The sequence below is a fragment of the Colius striatus genome, chromosome 1 (genome assembly GCF_028858725.1).
Source record: "Colius striatus isolate bColStr4 chromosome 1, bColStr4.1.hap1, whole genome shotgun sequence".
NCBI classification, from domain to species: Eukaryota; Metazoa; Chordata; class Aves; order Coliiformes; family Coliidae; genus Colius; species Colius striatus.
Genome location: NC_084759.1, coordinates 169061627 through 169084663, shown reverse-complemented (window position 1 = coordinate 169084663; position 23037 = coordinate 169061627). Strand labels below are relative to the sequence as shown.

The following is a 23037-nucleotide window of genomic DNA, read 5'->3' as shown; positions in this document are numbered from 1 at the left end:
TCTTCTTCAGTCTGCCACAGGTGTGTGAAAATTGAGATCCAAATGTCAAGACCATGAGTGAGAGGGGTATCCTTCACCTCTCTAATCTTCACATCACTCCCCACATGGGATGGGTGAGCGCAGACAGCATGTGGGCTGAGGTAGTCTCTATATCCTGTGTGTGGTGTGAAGAAGAGCACCAGTCTACATCTCACCAACTTCAAAGCCATTATGAAGGGAAGGCAAGGCTACAGAGTGTGGAAAATAGGATAATGCTTCACAGCAGAAGATCTGCTTCTACTTAGTGAGTTTCTTGATTTATTTCTGTCCTATACTTCATTCCTACCTTCACCATTTTCAAGCTGAGATCTGGTTTGTCCCTGTTTGAGGGAAGAGTGCAGCAATAGCAGTATGAGGCAGGTACTGCCCTGTTCAAGGTGAGAGCAGTTACTGTCAAGCAGGAGGTGAGTATTGCTGTATTTGTTTGTGCTACTTGTTCATTGCAAGGCAAATTAAGCCTTTAAGAGATCTACCAAAGTGTCACAGAGCCTAAGCCTTCTAGTTCCAAAGTGTTGATTCATCTTTGCCCAGAAAGAACCATCACAATGCAGATTATTCTAAGTAGTCTTTTTGGTTTCCCACTGCAGCTGAACAGAAAGCTGAACTTCATATGAAACAGAAATTGAGCAAAGCCTATAGAAAAGAGACAGTGAGGAAGACAAAAAGAGCAGAATCAGCACATTGCTTTGGAGGCAGAATACTCTGAATGAAAACTTGAGTACTCAAATAAATGGAGCAGACATGACAACCAAACAGAAAAGAAAGAAAAGCTATAACAGTGAAAAATATGGAAGTAAAGGAAATGGAAATAAACTACTTCATTCAATTTTGAACCTCCTCACTTGAAAAAAAAAAGTTACAAGGATGATTTCATCAGCAGAAAATGTCACACTTTCCTCTCCTTACTGGTCCAAACCAATGTCATCCCACCTTTTACTCAAGAGATTTTAGATGTGATAAAAGGGCTGGAAAAAAATAGGTAGAAACCTTCCCAGTGAACCCAGTAGTCCTGCATTCACTACTCCCAGGCAAAGCAATGTGCTGTTACATGATTTCCACAGCCGTGAAATACTGCCTCCTGGGTAGAACCTGGCACTAGCAGGCCTGGGATGACGTCCTCCTCCCATGAGAGTCAATGGGAGTTTTGCTACCAGCATCAGTGGAGCCAGGTGTTTACCCCCAGGCACTATTCTAGTGCTGACATTGACTTGCTGTGTTACAAGTTTTAAGACATGTAAATAATAGGGCAACTGATTCTTTCCAGCATTTTTTATAGCATTTGGAATAGCTAAAGGAAAGAGATCTTGGAAAGCTCATTTCATGTGCAAAAAAAGCAGAGCAGACAGGTGCAGTATAAGGGACACAGTTCATATATGCACACAGGTGCAACTGCGTTGGCAGCAAGAGTTTGCATTTGTTACCGGTTTGTTTTGGCAAAAAATGTTTTATAATATTGTTCAATATTGTGTTTGGGAAGACCTAAAACTGGTATTTGAAACCTGAAACTGAGTGGATTTGACTGAACAGCAGCAGTTAATTGCTTGCCCTGAAGAGATTTCTGTTGATCATCATAACAATCACAAGAAGTGGTGGGTCACTGGCCTCAAAATGAGGTTGCCAAACAGTTGACTATGTAAACATTGTGAATAAAAGGAAGGAAACAGGGAGAATTTATTCTGGATCAGAATCTGCCGCCTCTACTCACACTAAACATTAGCTTATCTTCTGAACAGCCCAGCTCATCTCAGTAGAAATAGTCTTGTAGTATTTTGCCTCCATATGTTAATTATACAGCTCTCATCCCAGTAATTTAAGTTACTGGAAAGGGAAATAAGTTAACCAAAGGAAAGACACTATTGTACTAGAAGGAACAGAGACCTTTGTCCCAAAGATTATGTGAAATGAACACATGAAAAATACATCCCAGCCTGTTCCAACACTTGAGGACTCTACTGGAGATTTCTCCTTGCTAGGGTAAGTTAGCACATCTCAGTCCTGCTCCTTGACTTGAATTGTTTAAAACTAGCTCAGATGTTTCAGTACTTTGGCTATCTGAAGGACAGCTATTCATTTGCAAGGGAACAAAATGTGAGGAAACCAAGTATACATGACGTCAGCATAAGATGAAGGACCTGGTGTTTATGTATGTTCAGACTATTTTATACCAGCCCATGTGAAGGTATGTCATGATAAAAGTGAATTTTGAACACTTATACACACAGAGAAAAAAAAAAAACCCTAAAGGGGAAACAAAAAGACTCAAGTGCATTATCGTTGTAATAATCAAGCTATACATCCTTCCTGGCACTTAGTATTGCAGAAGTTTGTGTGTTCAATCTGTCAGTGAAAAATCTGACAGCTCTGTCATTCCTTTGAGCTCTGTAGGAGGTGTTTGAGGAGGCTGTCAGCCAGACAGGAGCTTGCAGATCTTCAAGCCCATTGTATTTCCGCAAACAAGATCTTTCAGACACAAAGAGAAGACATATGTATAAAAACACCCCAAAATAACCCATAGCCTTGTGTATCTGAAGAATCACAGAATCATAGAATTGTTTTGGTTGGAAAAGAGTCCAACCACTTTAGTGGAATGGAATTCAACCACTAACCTAATGCTGCCAGGCCTATCACAAAACCATGTCCCTAAGCACCTCTTCTACATGTCTTTTAAATCTCCAGGGATGGTGACTCAACCACTTCCCTGGGCAGCCTGTTCCAATGCTTGATAACCCTTTTGATCAAGAAGCTTTTCCTAATATCCAGTATAAACTTCCCCCAATGCAACTTAAGGCCATTTCCTATTGTACTAATGCTTGTAACATGGGAGAAGAGACTGACCCACACCTCACCACAACTTCCTTTCAGGTAGTTGTAGAGAGTGATAAGATCTCCCTCAAGCCTCCTCACAGAATCACAGAATCTTAAGGGTTGGAAGGGACTTCGAAAGATCATCTAGTCCAATCTCCCTGCCAGAGCAGGACCACCTAGAGTAGGTCACATAGGAACTCATCCAGGTGGGATTTGAATGTCTCCAGAGGAGACTGAACAACACATCTGGACAGCCTGTCAGGCTAAACAACCCTAGTTCCCTCAATTGCTCCTCATAAGACTTGTTCTCCAGGCTCTTCACTTTGTTGCCCATCTCTGGACACACCCCAGCACCTCAGTGTCTTTCTTGTAGTGAGGGGCCCAGAACTGAACACGGTATTCAGCGTGTTGCTTCACCAGCACCGAGTACAGGGGGACAATCACTTCCCTGGCCCTGCTGATCACACTATTTCTGATACAAGCCAGAAGTCCATTGGCCTTCTTGGTCACCTGGGCACACCGCTGGCTCATGTTCAGGTGTCCCTTTCCACAAGATCGCTTTCCAGCCACTCTGCCCCAAGCCTGTAGCATTGCATGGGATTGTTTTGGCCCAAGTACAAGACCCAGCACTTGACCTTGTTGAACTTCATAAAATTGGCCTCGGCCCATTGATCGAGCCTGTACAGATCTCTCTGCAGACCCTTCCTGCCCTTGAGCAGATCAACACTCCCAAATGATTGGACTTTTTGTAACATAGACCTGTCATTTCTGCTTTTGTTTAAGTTTAGTTGTATGTTATGCTGTTGAGTAATTGAAGAGTTTCAGCAGATAAAGTGATGCTACCCAAGTCACAACTTCTACAGTTCTACTCTGAGTTACTAATTTGATAATTTTTGTGTTGTTGCTTAGTTGAACTAATTCTTTATAGAATTTTGTCTTTATTGTGTGGACATCCCAATTGATATTACCAATACACTCAGTTTCACCCTATGTTGCTAGCAAAGTAATTACTCCCAATTGCCCACACCCCCAGCGCTGCTCGTTACTTTTGAACATGCTGTTGAACCAGAATTGGCAACTGATATGGATTAAAACACACCCAGCAGGAAAAAAAAAAAAAAAACAAACAGCTTTAATCCAAATCAGTTGCCTGAACTGGTTCATTGTGTTGGTGTTTGTGTCTCTACAAGCTTACGTATAGAGGAGCAACAAATGAGAAAGTTGAAGCAGAACTGTTTTATTCAGTTGACAGTGTTGTCTTAGAGCAATGCAGGGTGATTCTGTACCTAGGATGTGAATATGGAGTGTGTCCAAAGAAGGGCAACAAAGCTGGTGAAGAGTCTGGAGAACAAGTCTGATGAGGAGTGACTGAGGGGACAGGGGTTGTTGAGAAGAGGAGGCTCAGGTGAGATCTTACCACTCTCTACAACTACTTGAAAAGAGGTTATGGTGAGGTATGGGTCAGTCTCTTCTCCCAGTTAACAAACAATAGTACAATAGGAAATGGTCTTAAGTTGCATTTGGGGAGGTTTATGTTGGATATTAGGAAAAATTTCTTGACCAAAATTGTTATCAAGCATTGGAATAGGCTGCCCAGGGAAGTTGTTGTCATCATTCCTGGAGATATTTAAAAGCCATGTAAATAAAGTGTTTAGGGACATAGTTTTGTGGTGGATGTGGCAGTGTCAGGTTAGTGGTTGGACTTGATGATCTTTAGGTTCTTTTCCAACCTAAATCAGTCCATGATTCGGCAGCAATGCATAGGAAAATGGGAACCTGTAAAATAAGTGTAGAGAAGAAGCTAATCAGAACTTTACTGAAAACTCCTCTGAGATAAGAAGATCACTTGGGATCAAATAAGTGAATTCTCCTTGTTGAATGATGTTTTTGCCATTTCCTTTACCAAGTCAGTATTTCACCCAATCCAGAGCATGTGTATTTTGCAGTGACCCAGTTTGAGAATCCCAAGTTTCTGTCTACAACAACTGCTACATTACGTCACACAAAATAGCATTGTGCAGAGATCCTGCACTGTGAAATTAGTACAGTCATAACAGCATCCTGCCGTACCTGGGATAATTAACCTTTCTGAGGGCACCTAACATGGTAATGTAACTTCCAGCTCTGGACCCAGCTGACTCATTTGTACCTTAGGGACCTTTCCACTGTGCAATGTAGGATATATGTTTCTTGCTCTAAATGCAGGTGTGTTGTGTGCAGATTTCCAGATACTCAGACTGACATCATCACTGTTAGAATGTTTCTGTAGCAGATGCTCTCAGAACTGTTTGCTTTTTAATTCTTCAAATCTGTACTGAGTTGAGACAATTTAAGGTATCTTGTTACGAAAGAAATTGGGCTAATCCTGATTCATTTCCACCGTCAGCATCCTTGCTGATGTAATATTGGGTATTTTGTCGAATTATGAGTTTTAAGATGGGTTTGTGTAATGTATAATCTATGCTGTGCCTAACTTCCAATTGGGTATTTCAGCCCAGCTGGCTGTGTGACCCATAATACTTGATGTAGGAAGGTTGTACTTTATGACTTTAGGGTTGTATCATGAGTCTTTATATACATTGAGATAAATTTTTAATTTGTTTCTGCTGTAGTTAAGGTGTAATATACTAATAAGCAAACTATGTTGTACTTTTTGTAGATGATCATCTCCTTTCATATAAATAACCATAATTTAGGAACAACTTAATTGAATTTAGAGGGATGAAATTATAGACCTGGCATTAGAAGGAAATTGGACCCACAGTTTCTAAATGTGACCATTTATTCAGAAGAAAAAATATTTTCTTGTGTTTTTGTCATTTTTATAAGAAATAGTTGTAAAAAGAAGCAACTTCTAGAGCTGCAGAAAATCTTCTGAAAGTAGGAGAGACCAAGGGATATTTTTCCCAGACTTGGTCACTTATAATAAATATCTTTTCACAATTTGACTGTACTGTTCTTCATCAAAAATGAGATAATACCTGATAAACAGATAATGATGACAAACAGAACATTCTAGTAGGTGTTTTCATAAATTAAATAAAACCTGATATATTTCACTGTTGTATATTGTTTCAGTATTTGACCAAGATGAATCATGTATGCAGTATTTGTATAATCTATTTGAATTAGTGCAGCAGAAACATGTATCAAGTCACAAAGTAAAATATTAGTAATACAATCTGTGGGCATGGGAGGAAGAAGAATTCCATTCAGTCCTCTTTTAATTTCTCCTGCTGACTTCTGTATTGTAAAATATTCCTTTAGCTATTAAAGCTTTAAAATACATTATTTAAGTACAGTAAATTATTGACATGTTGGAGTGTTTTTGTAACTTAACTTGGTAATTATTGCTTAGTAAACTGAATCTTCAGCGCCAAATAAACAGCCGTGAATCAGCTTTGAAAGTAAATGGAAAATTTCAACAAGGGAGCATTGTGAATTTGAGATACAAAAAAAGCAGAGCGTCAAATCTTTGTATCTAAAATGAAACGTCAGATACTTGTCAGATTAATTCAGCACTGTGTGTGTTTGATCTGATCTTTGATCTTTACTTTCTTTTTGACCCTAGTTGTTTGCTCTGCCCTGCTCCCTCTGCTGGAGCCTTGGATAAACTGAATGGCAAAACTGTTTCCTGAAAAGATTAATCATGCACGTAGTGTTTGTTTTACAAATGTTCTGCAGCCTAGATTTAAGTAAGTCTTTGGTGACTGTTTGTATGACAGAATTGCATACTATATTCAGGAATAATGCATGGTGTTTAAAATGACTGTGTTACAGAGCTCCTGCTGTAATAAGCCAAATTTTGCTGTCTGTAGCATTAGAGGAACACACTTACAGGTGTTGGGAGTACAGAATTTTGACCGCAGTAGTAGTAGAATTTTTTTAGTTTGTGTTGAATCCAGACATGGCCTGTCACATGGTTTCCCAGCAGCTGGTGTTTAATATTCATGTGATAGGTTACCAGACAATATGCAACAGCAGAGAAGAGAGAGCCTTCCAGACCTTGCTGGATCACCTTTGAGGCTTCCATAAGTTCAAGACAACTGATCCTTTCCATAGATATGTATTTACAATTGCAGTAGTTACATCTTCTGTAAGCCAAATGCACTGCTGCAACAAGGACGACTGGTGTGCAAAGGAAGACAAAGACAGCATGGGTATGGTGCGTTTACTGGCGTAAAGCTCTTCCTGAGGTACACAAACACATATACACTCTCATGCAACTACACAATGTCATTTGCTTTTTGCAGGATGTGTTTTAACACAAAGATGTTGGGTCTCTGTAAACAATGAACTTCAGTGTCAAGTAATGGAAATTTTCAGTAAAAAATGAGTACCAAGCAATCCTGTTTTAGCCTCGCATCACTTCTGTGTTAATTTTTAGAAGTATAGAATGGGATCAATTGCTGATAATTTGTTATTACAAATAATATTACATGGGATAATGATTTTTTTAAAAAATCATTTCAGCATTTGTCATTATCAACATACAGAAAGGCAGGGATATCTATACTATTGCATCATGTTATTTACTGTGAGCACCTCGATAGAGACATTGCCCGCTCTAATGTCTATTAGAATTCTTTCTCCTTACTGCTTCTTCCTGCAAATCTACCACTTCTGTTCCAGAAGATTTTTCCAAAAACAAAGATGTGCTGATTCAAATGTGAACCATTTACTAGAAATTAACATCTTAATTATATTGTTTATTATAGAGTCCTTCAAAGAACCACAGGTGAAGTTAGAAGCTAGTTGTGAGAAAAAAGTGCTGCGATTTAATTGTCAGGAAGCTCTTACAGTGCTTATTTGTGGAAGCTCATATTCTACCCTATGCTGCCCTGCATGAATGTATTAAACAAATTCATGACTACCGATTTTCTTGCTGATTTTGGAAGATAATGTAATCTAAGGCCATTCAAATGAAAATACAGTCCTTGTATTCTGGGGCTATTTGACAGTTCACAAACACTGTTTGGGAAGCTGGTGTAAATGACTTGGAGTAGACAGTGTGATCTAATTAAAAGGGCAATGGACAAATCATTATCAGTGTTTGGTTCCATTGTGGTGTATAACCTGCTGTTTGACTGTGAGCACAGAATCACAGAATGGTAGGGATTGGAAGGGACCTTTAGAGATCATCCAGTCCAAACCCCCTGCTAAAACAGGTCCACTCAGATCAGATCACACAGGAACGTGTCTAGGAAGGTTTTGAAAACCTCCAGAGAAGGAGGTTCCACAACCTCCCTGGGCAGCCTGTGCCAAGGCTCCCTCACTTTTAAAGTAAAGTAGTTTTTCCTTATGTTTAAGTGGAACTTTTTGTGTTCTAACTTTTGTCCATTAACCCTTGTCCTGTCACTTCAGATAACAGAAAAAAGTGCCACCCCATCCACTTGACATACATCTTTTCAGTACACCTATGTGTTAATGAGATCCCCCCTCAATCTTCTCCAGGCTGAACAGTCCCAGGTGTTGCAGCCATTCCCCATAAGAGAATGTTCCAGTCCCCTGATCATCTTGGTGGCCCTGCGCTGGACTCTCTCCAGAAGTTCCCTGTCCCTATTGAGCTGGGGACCCCAGAATTGGACACAGTATTCCAGATGAGGCCTCACCAGGGCAGAGTGGGAGAGTAATGTCTCTTCACCATTAGGTGTCTTAATTTCCCTTCCATAAAATGATGTAATTATTATTATGTTTATTTTTTGAGACCTTTAAATGAAAACATGGTATAGGAATTTATTTGTAAGGAAGTTACTTTTCATATCCATAGCGAAGCATTTGCATTAGTTGATGAGGTGCACTTAATAGCTAGCATATTCTTCTTTGTACAGAAGAGCTATTAAAGTGTTCTTCCAACTTCAGAAACAGGACTATTGTGTTAAAAAGATGGCAATAGCAAGAGAAAAGTAGTAGCAAATCTCACCCTTTTGCATCGGTTTGTATTATTATGTGAGACGTACAAAGTGTCAAATTTTGCTGTAAATGGATTAAAGAAATTGTCTTAGTTTAGGAACTGTTTTCAGGTGGTAAGAAGTCAGGGAGTGTATTCAGTGTATTGCTAGTATTTTTATGCAAATGCTTTATCTGTCGAAGATTTCCATAAAAATAACCATTAATACATCTCGTTGGACTAGGGCAAGACTAGAGGAATCATAATTAATAATCCTAATAATAAGACATGATCATTTTCTTGAAATCAAACAGATTGCAACTGTTAAAAAAAAAAGATAGGCTGCAAAATTCATTAATACTGGATTCTTGCATTGGTCCTGCAATACGTAAATAAGTTGTACCATTCAGTGCAATAGAAGTTTAGCCTAGTAGTAGATTAACAGGTTGGTGAAAGCCAATAGAAGCCTTGCATATATCTTAAGATAGATTTTTGTTCTCCTTTAAAAGACGTAAGTATAATGTGGAAAACTGATTTGACGAGATTAATAGCCACTGAAACGTCTCTTGTAATAACAACTAATAACAGGTTAGTAACTTGACCTCCAGACTCTTATGTTAAGAAGTAGTTCACTTAACTTGTTTTACTGGCTTTTGGGAATTCACTGTAAACTAGTCACTTTTAAGTAACTGGGTATTTTTTGCAGCATGTATATGAATGGACAACAAAATGGAGGGGGGCGGGGGATGGGAAGGGAGAAAGACACATTTTATTTGCCGCCTTGGACTCTGGTTTGCAAATGCTCAGAATTTGCCCATGTCTTTTCTTGTCAGCAAGAAGAAACAGATGCATGGCGCAGTTTGCAATATTTTTCATTCTTCAAAGATTTAATCACAGATAGGATTCCTTTTGCAAGTCACCAGAGACACGGTGACTGATTGGCAGAGAGTGTAATTAAGATACCAATATAGAGATCTATGTCATTGAAGTAAACCTTTTTTGAAAAGACAAAAATTTTGTTTGCTGGTATGTTGCTTTTATAGCCATCAGTTGGAAATGGGATGCGGGAATGCTGATGGGAGAACAGACAATGTGTCATCTGCCTGTTCAAAATAAGCTATTGCCTTTCCAGTATAGTATGTCAGCTCATGGTTCAAGTTTTTATAAAACTAGCTCTGGCACTATTGCTGCTTACATTAGGAGCATTTTAAACCTGAATATACCCTTACAATGCTGCTCCTACTAATATTGGTGGCAGTTGCTTTGGTGGTGGGATATAGGAACAGTTCTTTTAAAGTAATTTATTTCAAGATTTTCAGTATTGTAATGATTTGAAGTTTTTCATCACTGCAGCCTTTAAGAGTCCATAAGGTTTGACGAGAAATCTTTGCAGTTGCAGCTGGTTTGGTTCAGAGTATACATGCAAGCCACACAAAGGAAATTGGGGAATGGATCTGATGTGAAACCATTCCACTAAGGATAGTTAAAGTTCTATTACCTTGATTTTAATATTTGTCAGCATTATGTTACAAACCCTGATGTGCAAGACATCTTTTCTTCCCTTCTCTTTTCTAGAGAGAGCAAATTGCTGATTTTGACAGGCTGACACTGAAAGGAGAAACCATAAAACCTGTTTGATGCACTTTTTGGAAAGAACCCATTGCAGGTGCAGGACATAAGACATAGCCATTATAATTGTTACTGATTTTCATAGTAATAATACGTAAGCCTACAGTTTACCACTTGATCTTTCTGGCTGTTAGCTGGGCTTGATCTAGCTAATGGCCATAAATCTTGTCCTAGCTGTGTCTTCTTGGCAAAAGGGTCCAAAGGCTGGCAAGTTTGCAGAGAACTTCCTTTATTTGTCTCTGGAACAGCGTGAGGAATTTCTACTCAGCAGCCCAAACTTTGTGATATGGCTCACATGAGACCCAGTGACCGATTGCATTGCATTAACTATTTTTGATTGTCTCACTTCTCTGAACCTCTCCCCAGAAGTAGCTCTGATTCATGGGACTTCCTTCGTAAGCCCCTTAGTTATTTCAGTGAAAAAAAGTTGGATTAAATGCATCCATAGTCATTCTGACCCAAAGAGTATTCTGAATGCAGGCATAAATAAACTACTGCTTTGCCAGTGTAGGCAATGTGAGATTTTTAGAGAGAAATAATGTCACCTGTTTAGCCAGTTGGTACAGTTGCAAGAAGTAGAGGGTTTTGATCTTTGTGCCTGAAAGTTTCCCAGTTTTTCCAGCTGTTATCAGCAAGCCTAATCAAAGATATTGCCTTTACCTCTCCCTACAGAGTTTCTATTACTACCAGCAACCTTGGAGGTATTTAAAAGACATGTAGGCATGGCACTGGCATTTAGGGACATGGTTTAGTGTTGGACTTTGTAGTGTTAATTAACGGGTGGACTTGATGTTCTTAAGGGTCTTTCTGAACATAAATGATTCAGTGTTTCTACGAAATGTGCATAGGTGATGTTTAGTAGTTCTGTTGCACAAGAGATATATGTTCTGAGAAAAGTATAATTGAGAAAAAAAGGAACCTGTCTAACAGGATGAGATTATTTAACTGGTAGGTTTAAAAAGAGCTAGCGATTGCTGCGTTGTAGACTGGGGAAAAGAAGACATTCTCGTCAATCATGAGGAAATGTAATGTATGATGTAAAGAACACATTTCACCGCAAGAGTGGAACCTAAAAAGGAGACTAGGATATTGGAGTTCATGGGGCTCACTGGAGTTAACAAATCTGGGATCTAAAGATGCTTTTTAAAAAAGTGCATGTATTGATGATTTTCTCAGTGTACATCGAAGCATGCAATGAAAGCCACTTTCTCTTGTTCTGATCCTGTCATGGTTTGACATGACAGCCTTTTCTGGTAAGGGGGAAGGGGCTGTAAAGATAGCTTCTGTAAGGAGTTGTTTATCCTCTTAAGATATTAGGGTCTGGTATGTAGATTGCTTGTGACTGGTTGCAACATGGGGTCCCATGGATGATACAAGCAAGTACTGCCTGCTACTAGTAGGAATTAATACTCTAGAAAAACAGGCTTCAGATGTCCCCGTTCAGACAGAGCACTGGTTAATGCTGGCTTTGTAGAATGCCCTAAATACGTGTCCATTTGAGGATGAATCACTTTCATCTTCCATTGAAACTGGCTATTTAAGTCTGTTTAAGTCTAAAATGTGATTTGATATGTTTACAAAAACCCATTAAGACACGTGCCAAAAATCTCACAATCTGAATTATACTGTTAAAATATTAGGTTTATCTTGATATTCAGTAGTATATGATTCACTACCTGGATGAGTTTTTCTTTTGCCAAATAAATCCGTGTTTTTGTTCTTTTGCCAGAGTAAATCCTTTGAGCCTTTATCAAAGGGTAATAATTTGCTAAATGATATGAAAGAATTAGGTGATAAAGTATTACAGTAAAAAATGAATTTAATAAGTACATAGTTCTCAAATTATACCTTGATTTTGAAGTTAATGCAGAGACCTTACCCAACAGTGATTTGGTAATTGTTGTAAAGTATTAGCACATTTCTTTATATTTCAAAATCTCTATGTGAAGTATGTTTTAAAATTATGCATTTTAAAATTCAGCAGAAGATCAAACATCAAAATTAATTATGCTGAGTAAAAGCATATATTCTGTAATGTGAAACAGACTCTGAGTAATAAGAACTAGATGGAATAGGAACAGGAGGTCTACTCACCAAAGTACAGATAACTTATTTACCTTGTAAGCTCTCAACAGCTGGAAGAAATAAAGGTACCCAAATACTACCCAAAGTAGCTGGAAACTATAAGCCCTGCTACATATATATATATATATATATATATATATATGTTTAAATAGTGGTGAGTTTTAAATTATCACATAATGTTTGCATAAAGTATACATGTCTTATATTTTTATTTCAACAGTCTACAGGAATTTTGATATGGTTGTGTAAGCCGTATCTTCCACACAGAATTTTATTATGCAGTTTTTATACTTAATGCAAAGCAATTAAAATGCTGCTCTGGGGCATGGGGAAGACAATGGGAAACAATGAAAAAGCATGTTAAGAGTAAAAAGTTATTATATGAAATTTGCTCTAAAACATAGTTTCAATGAGCTCTGACAGAGCTGATGTGGCTGGTTGTTTCCTGTGCCAGGAACTACCGTGGAACCCCACCAGGAAGTGTGCTACAGAACAGGATCACATTACACCCTTGTTTTATGGTTCATTTCACTTATTTAATGCAATTTGAGAACTTGCAAAAAAAGAGCACTCTAAAAAGGGGATGTTTATTATTTGAAAATATATAATTTCTTTGCCTCAAGTAAGTTAGGTTTTGGGGACACTTGATGTGCCCAACATAAGGTAAGGCAAGTTAGTACAGCCATGCAGCATGTTGTACAGCAAAAGCAAATGTTTCCATATTCGTGAAACATAAAGAATGATCCAGAAAGTTTATATCTGTGCATTTTTGCCTATCTGCTTTAGTAAACCAAGTGTGCTACAGTGCAACAGCAACAACGAAAATCGTAATAGTGTTCCTTTACTACTTCAAGTACATTTTAATACAGTACACTGGTTTATTAACATTATGTAGACTAAAAGGGTTATTTAGTGTTCCAGCTGATTTATAGAGCATGATAAAACATTCCTAAATCTTTGGAAACAAGGAACATGCCACAGCCTGTATTTGATTTGACAAAGGTGTGTTCATAAGAAAGAAGAATGTTCAGTGTGCTAACTAGATAATGATTCATCAGTTCTGGCAGAGGAACTAATTTTTGTTAATGTGGTACTTGAAAATGTGTGGAATGAACAGCTGGATACCACAGTTGTGGCATGCCATATTAAGTCTCTGTCTGTTTTCCCCTACAGTGATCTCAGTATGAACAACATTACTAAGCTGCCCTCAAACCCCGTGCACAATCTCCGCTTCCTGGAAGAGCTGTAAGTATCATTGTATCCTTGATGGGCATAGTCAGCGCTAGACACATTCCTGTGTTTGTCTCTCATACTTACTGTGGGAACCAGATAAAACAGCGCAGGAAAGCTGTCAGCCTGACACTTTTGGCACATGCGGAAACACTTATCTGAAAAAAACCCAATTGCTTGTGATTCTGGAAATGAACTTATAAAAGAGTTACCGTGAGGCTACAACTTCTCTAAGCAGAGACAGAGCCAAAGAAATTAAATTTTTTAAACAAGGGCTGTTTAAAAGAGCTGGATTGCTTTTTGGAAATAGTTAAGCAGCAGGATATTAAAAGTTTGAATACTGGCTCATGTTTATTAAAATCTCAAGTAAAGCTATAATCAAAACCAAAACCTGATGCCTTGTTCTGCCTGTGTCAAGGACAATTGAGTCCACATTTCACAGTGTCAAGGCTCCTTGTCCTAATCACTTTTAATTACTTTTTCCCTATTCTGAAATTTAGCATCCCTGAAGGCTGACTGTAAAATGCAGAATCCTACAAAAAGCTTAGTTATGCTATCTAGTATGTCCACTGAAGGGAAAAAGTACACCGCAAAACCTAGCTAATCAAGCACAACATCAAAAGAGGAACACTGGTTTGAAGTGATAGTGACTAACCAAAAGTGAAAAGTATTGTGCATTCATGAGTCTCAGATTTGGCAGTGACCCTAGTTCTAATGGTCCAGGCTTAAAAAGAAAATTTTAGTTCCTCAGGAGTGATGGAGACTTTGTAATTGAGGCACCATACATCTTGTGAGGAAAAAGCTGACACCTGTATTTGCATAAACACTTCTGAAGGTGACTAAAAGAGTTGTCTAGGCATCTAGCCTCTTATGAAATGCGATTTCCAAAGTTTTTTAAAGTGAAATCCTCTTTATTGATAGCACATTTACCCACTAGTACACCAAAAAACCCACAGAAGATAAGCAAAGTCGTGGTGCTGACCTTCTTGCAAAGACAAAGTTTTAAGCTGTGACGTGTCCAGAGTACTCACTTCTGCAATTTAGGTGGATACTGCACTGACAACTTTTGGTGTTCTTGCTAATGCTCATTTGAATCTTGCTGCCTGGTCTTTCCAGCTGGCATCTATGAAAAAGAAAAAAAAAAAAAACAAACCAGAAATTAAAACCATTTTGTAATGCTGACTTTGAACAATATCCTATTTGCAAGCAGACTTTCCTTTCCTGTCTTATTTTTATTATTGACAGCATTTGTATTTAGAAAACATTCTTTATTTTCATTCTGTCCCTTTACTCCTTCTCTTTGGGTATCATTATCTGTATCTCTGTTGGTGCAACTCTCAGTAACATAGAGACGGGGACATAAAAAAGGAGAGGTGTCACACGTCAAGTGTTAACAATATCAAGTGAATCGGGTCACAAAGACTCTGCTTTGGGATTCTTGCATCATGTTCGTGTTTGCTTGTCCAATCTCCTGTCAACTGTAATAATCTTACTTTAAACTTCCAATCCAATGATTTCTCTCCAGCTATTAGAGAAGAAAAACACAAGTTTGGGCTTTTCCTGGAAGGAAATTCTAATACATTAAGCCAAGTTACCTTCACTCTTTCATTTTATAGTCCGAAGTTAGATGATCCAAATAGTGAGACTTATGTTGCTGCTTGAGAAACTGTTTCGCAGTCTATTTCATCTTCCTGATCAAGACCTTTGAAAGTGTTCTTACCTTATGCGTGTGTTGGGCTTACTTTTTCCACTAGAAATGTTAAGCTGTTATCCATGTAACCCTCTTTTTCAAATTAAGTAATTCTAGTCTTTCGTTGCTGGTGGTACCAAAAAATATTTATTTCTTTACTATGTTTTGTTTTACATACATGAAGTCAGCTTCTCCATTTGTTTCACACAAGCCAATAATTTCTACTTTGCATTAATTGTGATGCTGTTTCATGAAACTCTTCCACTTTGTGTTCACTTTTCAAATAAGCATAGAAGACTGAGGCCTTTGAAGAGGTGAGGTAACGGTTTACTTATTAATGCAGATTCAAACCCATTATGCTTGAGATTCTCCAGTATTCAGAGACATGTAATGCAATTGAGTCTCGTATTACATAGAAAAAAGACTAAACAATGGAAGGGAAATGGATATTAATTTTTTAAGTAGAGAGTACCAGCCACTGTTGTTCCCATGCTTCCCTATGATAGTTTCTGAGCAAGGACTGTACATATGAAAATTATTTTGCCCATCCAGGCATTGCCACATGATATTTATTCCCAGCTTACCTGAGAATTCTGTGTTTTGTTTATGTGGCTCAGTTAAAGGGGCCTGTTGCGAAATATAACTTGACCTATAAAAGAGATACTGAAAAAAAGAAGATTTTTATGAGATCTTTATACTAAAGCAATGTCTCCATGAAATTAAAATGCATCTCAGAAATGCTGCTCTTTGATATACAACAACAGTGGGAGCTTAAAGTGCATTTTAAAGAGGTTTTTAATGTTCAAAAAAAATTTTACTAATCCCTTTATTGGAGGTCTGTTTCAAAAATCTGATAAAAGCCAGTGATTGATCCACTGAGTTTTAGCTTTGATGTCATATCCTAGGTGTGTGGTTTAGCAATACTGATAAGTCATTACACCAAAAGAACTGAGATTTTATTAAGACAGTTAAACCTACTGTTTGGTCTCCAAAGCAAGGATATATAAACCAGGTGTGTTCAACCAGTTCTGACCTTATAGGCCGAATCTGATCCACTCTTTCAGCCAAGATTAGACACCTATGCAAGCATTTTTGCATTCCTGATGATCATGCCTGATATTTATCCTTAACCAAAGATTTTGATCACTGAAGTACAACATCCTGAAACTATTCTGTATTTTTGAGGTTCATATTCCTCTAAAAATTTTGCAAAGCATGTGGTGGTTTGAATACCAAACTGTTCTAGTTCCTGAAAAGTTCAGCTAGAGCAAGATCTTTTATTTGTGAGGATGATGGGCCTTTCAGGCCTAATTTTCTCTTAAAATGCATATGATGGAACTCCCACCAAGAAAGAAATATGCTTTGGCAAGTTGCTCTGCATGAACTTGTACAACACTATTAAGTCAAATTCTTTATTATAAATTCAAAATAACTGCAGATATATATCAGTATGACTGGGTGCAAGACTCAGTTTCATGTATTGTATTTCTAGAAGTATGTAATTCTATAATATCTTTAGAATGATCATATTAATAGAGAAGTTAAAATGCACAAAAAAAAAGGTTTTTAGAAAGAGTGAAGTATTACTTAGGGTGAGACTTAAGAGTTTAAGAAGCAACAAGATCATATACAAATAATTTTGTGATTAGTAACACTTAAAAGCAGTGGCTGAAACTGTTTTATTTTATAAATTAATGTCTCCATAAAGAGTGAGGAAGAAAGCCAACAATAGTTTAAAACTATCTGAGTCAGACTTAACTACAAATATCTCCAACTAGATATATTTCCACGTATACATACAGATGCATATGCACAAATATATGCACCAACACACCCCCATGCACATATGTAAGGCTTTTATTTTCATTTTAAACACTGGCACATTCCACAGATAGCAAAACTTCAAGTGATTTTTAGTACATTGCTATTTTTCAGCAACTTAAAACGTGTGTTTTGGTAAAACAGCAACAAAAGACTGTGTATTACAATGATTTTACCTGCAGAGCAAGATAGTTTGAAATAACTTCCATTTAACAAAGTCAAGCAACAAAAACACCTTGAATTAATTGCAGTCTACATACAAGTGCAAGAAAGTTTTAACTGATACTCGTGTTACTTCTTAAAATAACCTTGGAAGGAGTTAAATATATATACAAATTGTTTCCGCTTGATCATGGTATTATTACAGGAGTTACTCAGGCAGAAATGCCTTCAAAGTGCATTTTACTGTGATACCAAAGTGCAGAATTACAGACACAATACAAAATAGGTGTATTATGTGAATCTCACCATGATTTGTGTGGAAATCCCTTTACACCTCAGAAGTGGTCACAAAAATGAAGTCCTAAATTACCAGACACAATCCACTACCATCTGTTCTTATTTATTGTTTTCCCTTTACTTCTGTTTGCTTGCTCTTTGCACAGAGAGATTTTCAAAGCTGTTAATGGGAATTAGGTGTTCTTTTCCCCACTGACTTTGGGCGGTGGGACTGAGCTCTCTAGTCATCTATGTCTTTGAAAGCTGAGAACATTAGCTCCTGGGGTCTTGTACAATCTTTATGTCTGTGCTGGTGCAGGCACATTGTGGTGAACTCTGAAAACTGATTCTGTACTTTTGACTATTATATAAGCTAGTGGAGAACATGAAAGTTCTGCAGCCATAGTCTAAAACTTTTGGGACGAAGTTGGGGAATCTTGTAATTTACTTCAATAGACTTTGAACTTTGCTTAAATACTAAATCTTTCCCAAAGATTAGTCTGTGTAGATTTTTAAATCTCCAAGGCAAAAAAGGTAAAAATATCTGCAACTGATATGCACAATGAAAGTCAAAACAGTATCATCTAGTAGTCTTAAACTGTCCCTATGCTTCCTTCTGATGTCACTTAAATAACAGCTTTACAGTTCTTGCACAGCAGGTTTTAGTGGAGCTCTTCATGGTGGGAATCATCGGCTTGTGCTATCTCCATTAACTAAACTTTCAAGAAGCGATTGTGGTAGTTTTCTCCCCTAGTTTTGCATAAACCATTAGTTTGATTTATGATAGAGGACCAAACTCAAACGCAGAAGATTCCTACTGTATGAGATAAAAACTTGTAACCTTTACATTCACAAAACAAAGGCCCCATTGTTCTGGAGCTGTCACTGCCTTTGTTGCTGGTCCTTTGATACCACCAAAGCAAGTGACAACAAAGAACTCTCCTGTGTGGATGTGTCAGCCTGGCATCCTCCAAACTGACCTTTTTGCCATCTTATCAAGTATGACAAGATGAGGAACAAAAAAAGAAGAAACAATAGAGCAAATGCCTCACTAAATGAGAGCTGCTTGCATTGCTTGTTGAATAGCTTGTACTGACAGACAATTACTCTGGAAATGTTGATGCAAATTGCACAGAGCAACCTTGACACTGGGACTGCTGTGCATCTGTGATGTAAAGGGGCAAAAGGGGAGAAGATGGGGGAAGGAAGAAAAAAGAGAAATGAAAAGAGTAAGCATATGCATACAAGCAGAAAAAATAAATGTTCTAAGTTTATGTCCAAGAAACCGTGTCAGTGCTGTTGCGTTGCTCTTACTGTGAGTGTGTGTTGAAGTTTACTTGTGGCTTGTAGCTTGTAAGTACTTTCTGGAACTTACAATTTATTATCCAGCAACATTAATTACAAACTAGTTTAGAATATTTTAAAAAAAAGTCATAGAAAAAGCTTTTTGTGTTTTGCAGTCAATCCAGATAGTGAAATGATACTTAATTAACTGAAAGTGAAATGATGCTTTATTAAACGTGTTAGATATCTGTAGATCCTGAGGCAGGATTTTAATTTAAGTCTTACACATTCTGTGTGTACTGCAGTAGCAAGTACACAGAAATAATTTCCCTTTTTGTCTGTGGGAGTTCAGTTTGTTTGTAGGCTGCATGATTTCAGTGCAGTGAACACTTCTGATACCTGCACCGTTAAGTTTTTCACTTGCTTAGGATTATGGATAATGAATTCAGGCAATATCACATTTATATGTGATACATTCGCAAGCGCAGTAAAATCAACTTCCCTTAATTGGCTTGGTTTAATTTTCAAATAGGAGTAGGAGTAATTTCTCTAGCAATTCTTTGATGTTTTTTTGTTGTGCCACTCAGAAAATGGTAGCATCTTCAAAACCTGGTTCCACCTAATTTGTGTCCTTAGGCTATCACACAGGAATGATGACAAAACAGCTAACACATTTTTCATTACTGATAGTTTGATCAAAGTATGTTGCACTGCAGTACGCTTCAGTCAATTCCTGTTATTAATGGTTATGATTATCAGTTCTTACCATTTCTGATGATGCTGGCACCACTGGGACAAGACCAAAGCCAGCATCAGAAGCATAAATGACACTTGGAAGAACCAGCCTCAGAAATGCAGTATATATGATCCACCATTTGTTGCTCCATCTAATCATAACTTTTAAACACTGAGAAAGGAATTTCAACAAACTGAAGACTCTTTTGGGAGTAGTGATTTGGTGACAGCTTTCTTCAAACACGGAAGCGAAGTTATTTTTCTTAGCAGTTGTGTCTTTGGGATCCACTGCTGGGAATCAGCATGGCATTTCCTGGCTGCTGTTGGCCTTGCAGCAGTCAGAGGCAGGGACCTGGCTGCTTGTTTAGCAGAAGGGCCCTGTTGGAGCCTTGTAGAAGGATGCTGACTTCTGCAGCGCTGATTGCAAACCAGTTTGTTCTCTGCACTGGCCATGGACAGCTTCACAAAAGGAGAGATCAGTTGTCTTTAGCAGTTATTGGATCATAGTCATGCCAGGTGCAGAAAGGATCTCTGCCTTTTGTAAGTAGAGAAAGAAATAGTACATTTTAGACCATATCCTTAGCTGACAAAAATCTATGATCTGTTTTATCAAAGCCAGCTCAAGATCAAATGCACACTGATTTCATTCCAACTGCTTGAGGTCAGTTGGAGTTATTCCAGTTTACACCCTATGAGAATTTGGCACATGCATTTTAAAAGGCAATTAGGCCCTAAAGCAAGAGCAGATTGTGTTATATTTGAATTTCCAACTAAACCGTAAGTAGCAATAAATATAATATACAGGACAATTACGACTTGCACACTCCCTTCCCCTTTTTTAAAGAAAGGAGGGTATCTTTACATTTTCTCCTTTGATCTCTCTGAGCATCGGATTTTTTAATATATCATTTGACCCACATTGCTTTTTATATTACTATAATGATTACAGTTTTAATTAATATAACAGACTGAAATATAAAAATATAATTAAAATATAGAGTACTATTTAAATTCCTAGTCTAACAAAGTAATTCCTCAAAAATCTTTTGAAATATATATGTTGATATCATTCATTCATTAACAAATAATTAACACAGTAATTAATCACCCATCAACTAATGCGTTTCTATTGAGCCCAAGTATAATCACTAATAAATATCAAATTAAACTCTTAGATCAAAATTTTAGGTGACTTTGGGTAAGTGCTTGATGAGTATCCATATTGTTAAAGCTCTTTTGATGTAAGAAGCAAGAACATTTCATGTTTCCTATTTATAGATGTATATGTAAGGTGAAGAAAATTATGGGCATATAAATATATGTAAATGATATACCGGTTATATATTTATATAGTTGGACTAAATATGTCTTGTGCATCTTGCATATATACAAGCATGTAAATATATGCTTGTATATCTTTCGTTAAGTTTGACAGGAAACAAAATTGAAGCAAAATATTTTGGATTGGTAATTCTTCCTTGAACAAAGGCATTTTTTTTATGTCTGGAACAAATAGTTTTAGGAAAGAAAGATTTGGAAATTTGTGTTTTCCCATTACACTGTCACATTGTTCCACCACAAACAGCCATTTCCTTTATTAGAAAATGAGATAATAGTTTTAGGAGTGGTACTCGAGCTATTGGTGCAATTCCTCTGAGAAAATTACCAGCAAATACAATACTGAGGTAGGATCCAAATGAGAGTTGTATTTCTACTTGTGTCAGCACAAATTTTTCCACAAACCTCAGTGAGACTAAGTTTCACCATGGATCTTTATCAGTTATTCAGAACAATTCTGAGTTGTTCTGTTGGAACAATTCTGTTGGAGAGGCAGATCAGGCTTTTAAGAAATAAGTTTCAAATTACAAAAGAGAATTTTTTATCTGTACCCAAGGTACAGAAGACACAGTCCACTGTTAGATTAATTTTAAGAGAATTTTCTACGTGGCATACTAGTTTTTAGCACCAAGTTGAGGTTTTCCACTGTCTCAGGCCTTCTGTACTTTCTAGTCACAAAAGCAAAGGGTTTATTTTCACCAGTCTCTAGATTCTTCTACGTCATTCCTTTTCAGTTTTCTGTCTGGTGTTTGTTAATTGTAGTATATAATGTAGCAAGTGAGGAATGAAACATCTGTTTTACAAGAAGACAGGCAAATGTAAAGCTGACTGAATTTTGACGTTATAAATGTTAACCTACTCATTTTTAAACATACACATACATATAACCAAATTCACGATGGCATTCTCTTAGCATGTGCAGTCCTTGCTTTCATTCCTTAAATAAAATCAGCAAACCTGTTACTAAAATGCAGAGTGAACATCAAGGCAAGATAGTATTCACAGAATTATTTTTGTAGAAAACCCTCAGTAGCTTTGCACAGGTGAAGGATGATTTCAGGTTGCATTCACAATTGCATTCCATATAGGATATTGCAGTACATGTGGACCGATGAAATATAACGCAACGCAAGTGATGCAATGATATATAACCTAATCTGTATTACAGGGCATGTACTGACACTAGTCTAGAAACACTGAGTCAGTCTGGTATTGCTATTACAATTTACTGGCATAATAATGAGTCCAATACATTTATCATGAATTTGCAGAAGTTCTACATCGCTCTATGTGTTCTCAATTAGAATTACAACAGATTTCACTGGATTTTCACTTCTTAAGAGTGGAGCTTGACTCCTTTCACACTGTTTATTCATGTCCTTTTTTGAGCCACACCAAGATCCAGACTGACACCTATTCTCCAATATTTCAGCAACTCGCAAGATTTGATAGATAACTTGTGCCAGAAAATTCCATTGTGGTAATCCTGTTAGGACACAGCATGAGTATTAATTAATGTAAACATATGCTTTTTTCCCAGGGAAGGTATTGTCTTGCTTTCATGTCCTTCCTATAGGTTAGATACTACTAGATTTTGAAATACTCTTTACAGGTGCTTGTTCAGCATTTGCTGAACTAGATCTTACTCAAGCAAAGCAAAGCAGCTACTACTCATATCATACTATCACTGTCTGCTGGAGACAATGTAGAGTAGCTGGGTTAGATTTGCCACAGCTTCTTTCCACAGTTAGTGGAGAGGTGCTTTTTTATTGAATGTCAGAGAGAAGAATTTTTAGTCTTTCAAATCCACCTTACATCCCATCAGGTAATGAGGAGGCACTTGCTACCAGGCAAGGGTTGTTGTAATGCATAAAAGATCCATGCACAAAGCAGTTTCGAGAAAAATTATACTAGAAACAGAAAGGAAATAGTTGACTATGCTCCATCATTACTTCATGTTTATTTGCTTCTTTCTGTGGAATAAATTTTTGCCATCCAGACATTGGCAACAATCAAAATGGGGAAAAAAATGTTTCTGATCATTTTTCTGTGG

At 37.4% G+C, this 23037-nt stretch overlaps 1 protein-coding gene across 1 annotated transcript in view; it reads left to right on the top strand.

The window, feature by feature from the left end:
* LGR5 (leucine rich repeat containing G protein-coupled receptor 5) overlaps nt 1–23037 on the top strand; it is an 87607-nt gene that overhangs the window by 22944 nt on the left and 41626 nt on the right. The window contains exon 2 of the mRNA XM_061999597.1: nt 13622–13693. Coding sequence (XP_061855581.1) covers nt 13622–13693 — 72 coding nt within the window. The remainder of the gene's footprint in view (nt 1–13621; nt 13694–23037) is intronic.